The sequence below is a fragment of the Pteropus vampyrus genome, unplaced genomic scaffold (genome assembly GCF_000151845.1).
Source record: "Pteropus vampyrus isolate Shadow unplaced genomic scaffold, Pvam_2.0 Scaffold131, whole genome shotgun sequence".
Taxonomy (NCBI): Eukaryota; Metazoa; Chordata; class Mammalia; order Chiroptera; family Pteropodidae; genus Pteropus; species Pteropus vampyrus.
Window position 1 is genome coordinate 2,221,689 of NW_011888912.1, and position 9,825 is coordinate 2,231,513.

The following is a 9,825-nucleotide window of genomic DNA, read 5'->3' on the forward strand; positions in this document are numbered from 1 at the left end:
CCAGGCCCTGCCTCAGACGCCCCGCAGCCCCCTACGGGTCCGGGAAGGGGTGCCAACGTCCTCGGGCATCCGTCTGCTCCTGGCCCCCTGTCCTGCGTCAGAGCCCCGCAGCAGCCAAACCTGCTCCGATGCCACGTGTAGCTGCCCAGCCTGACCAGCCACTGCCTCCGACAGGTACCAGCTCCAGTCCCAGGAGGATGCCAAGGAGAGGCGACACTCCCACACCACTGGCGGGCTGCCCGAATCCGACGACCGGTGCGAGCCGCCGTCCCCCCCTGCACTCTCCATGTCCCTGAGTGCGAAGGGTCAGCTCACCAATATAGGTCAGTGTCATCGGTCACTCGGGGCGGCGTGGGGCAAAGCAGGGCGAGGCTTGCCAGCTGGACTCTGGGTTTCGTCTCATACTTGACTCGCAGTGCGTTAGGTGGCCTCGTGCCGCCTCCGTCCACCGTTCCACAGTAAGACTGGGACTCCAAGGTCCCGAACTGAAGGGTGACCCGGGCTCACGCCGCAGGGCCCTTGTGCGTGGCAGGTCCTTGTGTCTGGGCGAAGGCATGGAAGAGCCACACGCTGGAGGAGCCCACGCCCAGCGCAGCTGGGAGGGAGCGGGGACGGGCCACTGCAGGGGTGGGACCTGCCTCCCAACCCAGAAAAGCCCACGAGTCCCAGAGTCCCAGCTGCTGTGGCTGGGCCGGGCCATCCCAGCCCTGCAGGGCAGGACCTTCCGAGTGTGCTGGGTGCGCCCTGTCCACAGCCTGAGGGGAAGGGGAGCGGGGACGGAAGGAAGCAACTCGTTCCGGGGCGCTGCTGGAGGGCCTGCGTCCACTCCCCGTGCCTCTAAGTCTGTCTCCTCTCCAGCTGAGGGACGAAAGCAGGAGGGAAACGGGGACCTGTGGCGTCCTGTGGGGTGACGGGGCTTTGAGCAGAAATCAGGGACCAGGCTTGTCTTGCCTGGCGAAGCGGTAGGTCTCCAGGAAGGGCCATCTGGTCCCTGAGGGGCTGTTCCACGCGGCAAGGCCAGCGTGCCTTCTGCCTGCACTGAGGGCCAAACGAGGAACATTTGTTCTGCAGGACGAGGGGCTGGCTGGACAGCGGCCCCAGTCTGTGTTTGTGGGGGGCGGGTGGGCGGCACAGGGTGTGGAGTCTTCACGGAGAGACCAGCCGTCGCCTGCGGCTGGCAGCAGCACAGCGTGGCCCTCGAGTGGGCTGCTCGTGTGGCTGCGGCTGCGGCACGGGCGGCAAGGGCGGTGGGGAGTGGGCTCCACGGCCGGCGGAGTTCGGCCGAGCCGACCTGACACACACCTGCGCCGTCTGTGTGACTTCACGCCAGGGGTGCCGGGCGGTGTGGGTGTGTTCTTGCTGCTTTAGCGAGGACAGTAACCTGGACCGACACTGCTCTGTGGGGGAGACCCACACCCTTCCGTGGCACCAGGCCCGCGGTCCGTGGCCGCGGCTGAGCCTCGTCCACCCGCCCCAGCTGCCACTTGTGTCTTAGGGAACACGACAGCCCATGTTCATTGGCACACCGAGCGGGAGAAGGTGTCGGGAAACTGCCAGGCCCCCCCCCAGCCTTCGAGCGTGACAACCGCAGGGCAGGCAGGACTGAGGGACGGTCTTTAAAGCAGGAACGTGCCCACCCTGGTTCTAGACGACAGGGTCCTTCTGTAGCAGGCCTTGTGTCCAGGAGACCCCCCTCCTCACCACCCCCTGCTGGCCTCCCCGCCCCTCCCCCGCCTCTCCTGCCCTCTCTCCTGGAGCTCCACCCCAGAGGCCCTGAGCGCTGGTGACCCTGCCTCTTCTGCCCCCTCCCCTCCTTCTCCTGTCCCCCTCCCCTCTGTCCTTCTAGTGAGTCCCACAGCGGCCACCACGCCAAGAATCACTCGCTCCAACAGCATCCCCACCCACGAGGCGGCCTTCGAGCTGTACAGCGGCCCCCAAATGGGGAGCAGCCTGTCCCTGGCCGACAGACCCAAGGGGATGATTCGGTCAGGATCCTTCCGAGACCCCGCGGACGACGGTGAGACTCCATGCAGCGCGGTTCACGCTCACCCCAGCTCTGCTGGGCCTCACCAACCCCCCACCCCCTCCACGACCACACATGACACACAGGACATCCAGGCGGGCCATCTCCGCAATTCCTTCCCATCCCTTTGAAGGGCCTGGGGGCCCAGAAACCTCCGGTGGCACCGTCTGGCTTGGGGCTGGGGGAGGGAGGGATGGACGGACTGCGGATGGGCTCTGTGTGCCCTCAGCGTGCTGAGCCGCGGGCTACCTCTCCAGCAGCCGTCGACCCTCCCCAGTGTCCCAAGTACCTGGGGACATACAGGGACACGATGGCAGCTCTTAGATTCTTATAAAGAACTAGGCATCTCATTCCTCTTCCAAGAGCGTGCCGAAGGTCAGCCTCAGGCAGGGTCCCGTGGTCGTCGTCGTGGTCTGGGGTCACGGTCAGCCTGGGGCCAGGCCTCTGGGAGACACACTCACACCAGAGGCAGTGCACACAGAGGAGCTTTAGGTCTGTTGGGGTGGGGCGGGGGGGCTGGGTGATCACGTGGGCGGTGCTTCACCCAGCGGTCCCCAGGCCCCGGCGCGGCCCGGCGTTGGGAAGAGGAGGCACAGGCAGGACAGGGCCTGTTCTGAGCCGCTTGGACCGGGAGCTGCCCTTTCTGCAGCTAACAGACCTTCCCGGCCGGGAAGAGAAGGTCGGCACCTGGGGGCCACACCCCCTTTCTGTCTCCGCTAACCCTGGCTCCCCCCACAGCCAGGCTGCCAGCCGGTGCAGACTGCGAGAGGAGGCGGCCTGCTCGGGCCCTGCTGCCTCAGACGCCTGCTCCAGGCTCTGTCTCTCCGTGTGCTCCAGATGCGCTCCAGAACCAGAGTCCGTGCTCCTGCCCAGGGCCCTCCCCGGACCCTGCGCTCACTGTGTATTCTGCTTCTCTTCCAGTCCACGGCTCAGCGCTGTCCCTGGCCTCCAGCGCCTCCTCCACGTACTCCTCAGTAAGAGCATCACTCCCCGCCCCACTGCCACCAGAGCCTCCGCTGGGTGACCGTGCGGGGTGGGGGCACTGCTGTCGCGCGCCTGGGATCCAGGTGGGGGTGGGGAGGCGCCTCGAGCTTGGAGCCCTCGGCCAGTGGGCTCCTCCGTGGTCTTTCCGGCCTCATTGCCAATTCCTGAGCAGCTCTGGGGATTTTTGTTCCCCTCCTTTGAAAACTGGAGGATCCCCTTGTTGCAGAGCCGTCTGTGCTACGGGAAGTGGGGCGCGCTTGTGGTAAGGTGACACGGGCCGGTCTGTAGGACTCCAGGACCTTAGCCACGTCCAGAATGCAGCCAGGACCGGCGAGCCCGGCACTGCGCTGGACGAAGGTGCTAACTTCACCCTGAGGTCCGTTCTGCCCCTAAGTCTCTACCGCTTCGAGCTGGTGGCAGAAAGGACCGGTCCTCAGATCAACCAGAGTGTCATTTACCAGCCTTCCTGGCCTGAGACATGTTTCATCTAAACCCGAGTAGAACGTCCGGGCCAGTCCTGCGACAAGCCAGGGCCAAGACAGTTTCAGCCTCTTCACGCTTCTGAGTCACGCTCTCCGTGCTCCCGGCCCTCGGGCCCGGGGCTCCTTCCCTCACAGTAACCGCCTCCCTTCTCTCTCTCTCCTTCTCTGCTCCCTTCAGGCTGAGGAGAGGATGCAATCTGAGGTAGGGTGCAAAGCCTTCGTCTGCTTGTTAACACCCCGCACTGCGTTCCCCTCCCAGACCTCATGCTTCTGCCACCGTGAATTTGCGTCTCTGTTCCCTTTGCAGCAAATCCGGAAGCTTCGTAGGGAACTGGAGTCATCGCAAGAGAAAGTGGCCACCCTGACATCTCAGCTTTCCGCCAACGTGAGTGCCGGGAAGTCGGGGGGACCCGGGCAGTGGTCGGCCTGAGCTGGATGGGTTCAGCCGGAGGAGAGTCACTTACGAGGCGTCCCGTGGGCTTCGACGCCACGGGGACAGAGAACTCAGGGATTGGCCTCCCTGTCTCTGAGTCTCAGTGTTTATACGGAGCCATTTTTGTCCCCAGCCTAATCGATAGGTGTGGGTGAGTTCATGGCCGCTGGTCTTTGAGCTCTCCAGAGACGGAAGAGAGGGTTCTCGGTGGTGCTTGTGGACGTGCGACAGGCCTACCGTGGGCCGTGGCCAGGATGGTACACATTCTGGTCATGGAGTCCAAGGAGCCCATCACTGCCCTGGGGACGGTCACATCCTTGCTCACACCACACGACTGGGCAGGCGCCAAACTGGCTACGAGCGCGCTACCTCGTGACCACGATGCCGCTTACGCCCCAGCGCCATCCCCATGAGACCCCTCTTCTCCCAGATGCCCCTTCTCAGTCGTCTCCTGGGCGGCCGGCAGAGGGTGGGGACGCGAGCGGCGCTCTGTCCTCAGCCTGCCCACAGGACACTCCTTTAGAGTGAGCTTCCCCTTCCTGGGCCTGGGCTTGTGTGCCCAGTGGGTTGGGAGAGAGGAAGCCAGCCCCCCGACCAGGCTGCTTGTCCCCTGTGGCCAAGCTGCAAACAGAGAACATAGAGCCTTTCCCGCCGGAGCCGTAAACAACAGCTGAGCCGGATCCGCCGGAGTGTTCCAAGTGTCTGCACAAAGAAGGCACCGTGTCCCCCTCCCCCGCCTCTCCTGCCCTCTCTCCTGGAGCTCCACCCCAGAGGCCCTGAGCGCTGGTGACCCTGCCTCTTCTGCCCCCTCCCCTCCTTCTCCTGTCCCCCTCCCCTCTGTCCTTCTAGTGAGTCCCACAGCGGCCACCACGCCAAGAATCACTCGCTCCAACAGCATCCCCACCCACGAGGCGGCCTTCGAGCTGTACAGCGGCCCCCAAATGGGGAGCAGCCTGTCCCTGGCCGACAGACCCAAGGGGATGATTCGGTCAGGATCCTTCCGAGACCCCGCGGACGACGGTGAGACTCCATGCAGCGCGGTTCACGCTCACCCCAGCTCTGCTGGGCCTCACCAACCCCCCACCCCCTCCACGACCACACATGACACACAGGACATCCAGGCGGGCCATCTCCGCAATTCCTTCCCATCCCTTTGAAGGGCCTGGGGGCCCAGAAACCTCCGGTGGCACCGTCTGGCTTGGGCCTGGGGGAGGGAGGGATGGACGGACTGCGGATGGGCTCTGTGTGCCCTCAGCGTGCTGAGCCGCGGGCTACCTCTCCAGCAGCCGTCGACCCTCCCCAGTGTCCCAAGTACCTGGGGACATACAGGGACACGATGGCAGCTCTTAGATTCTTATAAAGAACTAGGCATCTCATTCCTCTTCCAAGAGCGTGCCGAAGGTCAGCCTCAGGCAGGGTCCCGTGGTCGTCGTCGTGGTCTGGGGTCACGGTCAGCCTGGGGCCAGGCCTCTGGGAGACACACTCACACCAGAGGCAGTGCACCCAGAGGAGCTTTAGGTCTGTTGGGGTGGGGCGGGGGGGCTGGGCGATCACGTGGGCGGTGCTTCACCCAGCGGTCCCCAGGCCCCGGCGCGGCCCGGCGTTGGGAAGAGGAGGCACAGGCAGGACAGGGCCTGTTCTGAGCCGCTTGGACCGGGAGCTGCCCTTTCTGCAGCTAACAGACCTTCCCGGCCGGGAAGAGAAGGTCGGCACCTGGGGGCCACACCCCCTTTCCGTCTCCGCTAACCCTGGCTCCCCCCACAGCCAGGCTGCCAGCCGGTGCAGACTGCGGGAGGAGGCGGCCTGCTCGGGCCCTGCTGCCTCAGACGCCTGCTCCAGGCTCTGTCTCTCCGTGTGCTCCAGATGCGCTCCAGAACCAGAGTCCGTGCTCCTGCCCAGGGCCCTCCCCGGACCCTGCGCTCACTGTGTATTCTGCTTCTCTTCCAGTCCACGGCTCAGCGCTGTCCCTGGCCTCCAGCGCCTCCTCCACGTACTCCTCAGTAAGAGCATCACTCCCCGCCCCACTGCCACCAGAGCCTCCGCTGGGTGACCGCGCGGGGTGGGGGCACTGCTGTCGCGCGCCTGGGATCCAGGTGGGGGTGGGGAGGCGCCTAGAGCTTGGAGCCCTCGGCCAGTGGGCTCCTCCATGGTCTTTCCGGCCTCATTGCCAATTCCTGAGCAGCTCTGGGGATTTTTGTTCCCCTCCTTTGAAAACTGGAGGATCCCCTTGTTGCAGAGCCGTCTGCGCTAGGGGAAGTGGGGCGCGCTTGTGGTAAGGTGACACGGGCCGGTCTGTAGGACTCCAGGACCTTAGCCACGTCCAGAATGCAGCCAGGACCGGCGAGCCCGGCACTGCGCTGGACGAAGGTGCTAACTTCACCCTGAGGTCCGTTCTGCCCCTAAGTCTCTACCGCTTCGAGCTGGTGGCAGAAAGGACCGGTCCTCAGATCAACCAGAGTGTCATTTACCAGCCTTCCTGGCCTGAGACATGTTTCATCTAAACCCGAGTAGAACGTCCGGGCCAGTCCTGCGACAAGCCGGGGCCAAGACAGTTTCAGCCTCTTCACGCTTCTGAGTCACGCTCTCCGTGCTCCCGGCCCTCGGGCCCGGGGCTCCTTCCCTCACAGTAACCGCCTCCCTTCTCTCTCTCTCCTTCTCTGCTCCCTTCAGGCTGAGGAGAGGATGCAATCTGAGGTAGGGTGCAAAGCCTTCGTCTGCTTGTTAACACCCCGCACTGCGTTCCCCTCCCAGACCTCATGCTTCTGCCACCGTGACTTTGCGTCTCTGTTCCCTTTGCAGCAAATCCGGAAGCTTCGTAGGGAACTGGAGTCATCGCAAGAGAAAGTGGCCACCCTGACATCTCAGCTTTCCGCCAACGTGAGTGCCGGGAAGTCGGGGGGACCCGGGCAGTGGTCGGCCTGAGCTGGATGGGTTCAGCCGGAGGAGAGTCACTTACGAGGCGTCCCGTGGGCTTCGACGCCACGGGGACAGAGAACTCAGGGATTGGCCTCCCTGTCTCTGAGTCTCAGTGTTTATACGGAGCCATTTTTGTCCCCAGCCTAATCGATAGGTGTGGGTGAGTTCATGGCCGCTGGTCTTTGAGCTCTCCAGAGACGGAAGAGAGGGTTCTCGGTGGTGCTTGTGGACGTGCGACAGGCCTACCGTGGGCCGTGGCCAGGATGGTACACATTCTGGTCATGGAGTCCAAGGAGCCCATCACTGCCCTGGGGACGGTCACATCCTTGTTCACACCACACGAGTGGGCGGGCGCCAAACTGGCTACGAGCGCGCTACCTCGTGACCACGATGCCGCTTACGCCCCAGCGCCATCCCCATGAGACCCCTCTTCTCCCAGATGCCCCTTCTCAGTCGTCTCCTGGGCGGCCGGCAGAGGGTGGGGACGCGAGCGGCGCTCTGTCCTCAGCCTGCCCACAGGACACTCCTTTAGAGTGAGCTTCCCCTTCCTGGGCCTGGGCTTGTGTGCCCAGTGGGTTGGGAGAGAGGAAGCCAGCCCCCCGACCAGGCTGCTTGTCCCCTGTGGCCAAGCTGCAAACAGAGAACATAGAGCCTTTCCCCCCGGAGCCGTAAACAACAGCTGAGCCGGATCCGCCGGAGTGTTCCAAGTGTCTGCACAAAGAAGGCACCGTGTCCCCGGCTTCCGCCGCGGTCTCTGGGTTTCTCTCCCCTCCTCCCTGGGGAGCCCAGCTGTCTGGCCCGGGGTCGTCCCTTGGAATCGGTAGAAGACGCCCCACCCGGCCCGTGCGTGTTCCCGACGCGTTTCAGCAACGATGCTGTCTGCACAGGGCAGCGGCTCGGTCCCCCCCGAGCCCGCCGTTCACACACTGCATGCGAACCAGTCTGTTTCGAAGTCAGATGGGGCACTTTTCCTACTCGTAGTGAACCCTAAGAATTGTGATAGGAGCAGGACCCCTCTCTTCTCTCCCTTGTGCCCCACCCACCAAGGCGGCGGCCCGGGTCAGGCCCTGCGCACCCCAGGAAATCCCTGTCTGGGAGATGCTGGGGAGGCCGGGAACATTAACGAGTCTGACTCACTCACACTGCAGGCTGTCAGCCTTCGCACTGGCAGAGCCAAAATATGAATTCAGAGAGTGATTTTTCTTAGAACAGGAAGTGCCCTTGGACTCAGAGAGAACAAGCCAAACACCCAGATGCGACAGGGTCTGAATTTCCGGTTCGGTCTTGCTGAGGCCGGAGCCGTGGCCAAGGCCTCAGGAGGCCCCCGCACCTCCCTGCGGGTCTCTGTTCCAGACCCGCTTTCGCCCGTTTCCCTGGAGCTTCCGAGCCGCCGGGGCCCAGGGCACAAGCCAGGCTGCCGACCCCCACAAATGTCAGCTCCTCTCCAGTCCCACCGCTGAGCCCTGAAGCGGCACAGGCACCCCACCGTGGCTGAGGGTTGGGGAGGTGCAGCAGAGCGAGGGGGAGGGGGCCCACCCAGATTCGGAAAGGCCCCGCGAGGAGAGGCCACGCAGCACGCCGAAGGCTGGGGCACCGCGGTCTCCTGTGAGTGTGACACAGGCAGGGACGTGGAGAAGTGAGCCAGAGCCCCAAAGCCCAGGAGATAGGAGGCGGTGCAGCACGTGGAAGGACGCGCTCAGGGTCGTGACGGAGGCACCAAGGCGCCCAGGCCTTGATGTTGTACAGCCCCAGAGGGCGGCAGAGGAGGCTCACGCAGGCCCCCAGGGGGTCCTTGCAGCATGGCCAGACGGGCAAGGCCTCCAGGCCTGTGTCAGGGCAGTGGGTGAAGATAGGGGACCCCAGGGGAGCGAGGCAGCGGGAGCACATCACAGGCATCCAGGAGCTCGGGGTGAAGCGCCTGCTCGGAACCCGCCTGTCACTTGCTGCTGCGGCCGCCAGCTCGCTGGCGACTTCTCCGTCCCCACGCGGTCCCCTTCTAGGTCCCGGCCTCATTCCCTTCACCGTTCCTACACGTCCTGCCACATGCGGCCTCAGCCCCAATGTACCCAGCCTGCCTCCTCCCTGGAGGGGCCCGGTGACCCTGACCTGACACCTAGCGTCCACGTCACTGACTGTGCCTGTGCCTCCTCGACCTGCAGCCCTGCAGAGCAAGCCCAGAGGGACCAGGCCCCAGCAGAGTGGAGGGACCACATGCCAGTTCCTGCTGGGCCCGTGGGGCCAGCCAGAGGGACAACGGGGTTAGACTGTGGTGATGGGCCACCCCGAGGCTGTACCCTCCCTTGGAGCACAGGGACAGTGGCCACCGGTGAATAATAGGTGCCAGCTCCCCCGTCTCCAGGAGCCTCCAAACCTCCCGTGCCCTCCCTCAGGCTGTCTGTCCTTGCTCAGGTCCCCTCCAGAAAGCCATGCGATGGTGCCTTGTCTGCTCAGGAGGATCAGTATTTAAAACGCACTGAGAGGTTCACGGGCCCCAGTTAGCTCTGAGACAGAAGATGAGCTAACAGCCCCCCTCAGTCCTCGCCTCGCCCCAAGCCCTGGACGACTTAAGACCCTCGTGTGTGTGTTCCAGGCTAACCTGGTGGCGGCTTTCGAGCAGAGCTTGGTGAGCATGACGTCCCGCCTGCGGCACCTGGCGGAGACCGCAGAGGAGAAGGTGAGGCGGCCCTCCCCCTCCCTTTCTGTCACCCCGAGTTCCGAACCCGCCGCGTAAGACAACTGTCCCGTCTCCCCAGCCCTCTGTCACACGCGTGGTAGGATGCCACTGCCTCGCCCACTGCTTGGCACATAGTAGGGCTCCCAGACCCCACCAGTGACTGTTTTCATTTCTCTCTTAGGACACTGAGTTGCTGGATTTGCGAGAAACCATAGATTTTCTGAAGAAAAAGAACTCAGAGGCCCAGGCAGTCATCCAGGGGGCCCTCAGCGCCTCGGAAGCCACGCCCAAAGGTGGGTCCAGGAAGGGAGGG

The 9,825-nt window shown here is 64.2% G+C and overlaps 1 protein-coding gene across 1 annotated transcript in view; it reads left to right on the plus strand.

Annotated features, from left to right (window-relative positions):
* The window catches only part of NAV1 (neuron navigator 1), a gene marked incomplete at its 5' end in the record, with an annotated part of 32,353 nt that overhangs the window by 5,487 nt on the left and 17,041 nt on the right, over positions 1-9,825 (plus strand). The window contains 7 exons of the mRNA XM_023534773.1: positions 157-323; positions 1,847-2,017; positions 2,945-2,997; positions 3,668-3,691; positions 3,797-3,874; positions 9,429-9,512; positions 9,694-9,805. Coding sequence (XP_023390541.1) covers positions 157-323; positions 1,847-2,017; positions 2,945-2,997; positions 3,668-3,691; positions 3,797-3,874; positions 9,429-9,512; positions 9,694-9,805 — 689 coding nt within the window. The remainder of the gene's footprint in view (positions 1-156; positions 324-1,846; positions 2,018-2,944; positions 2,998-3,667; positions 3,692-3,796; positions 3,875-9,428; positions 9,513-9,693; positions 9,806-9,825) is intronic.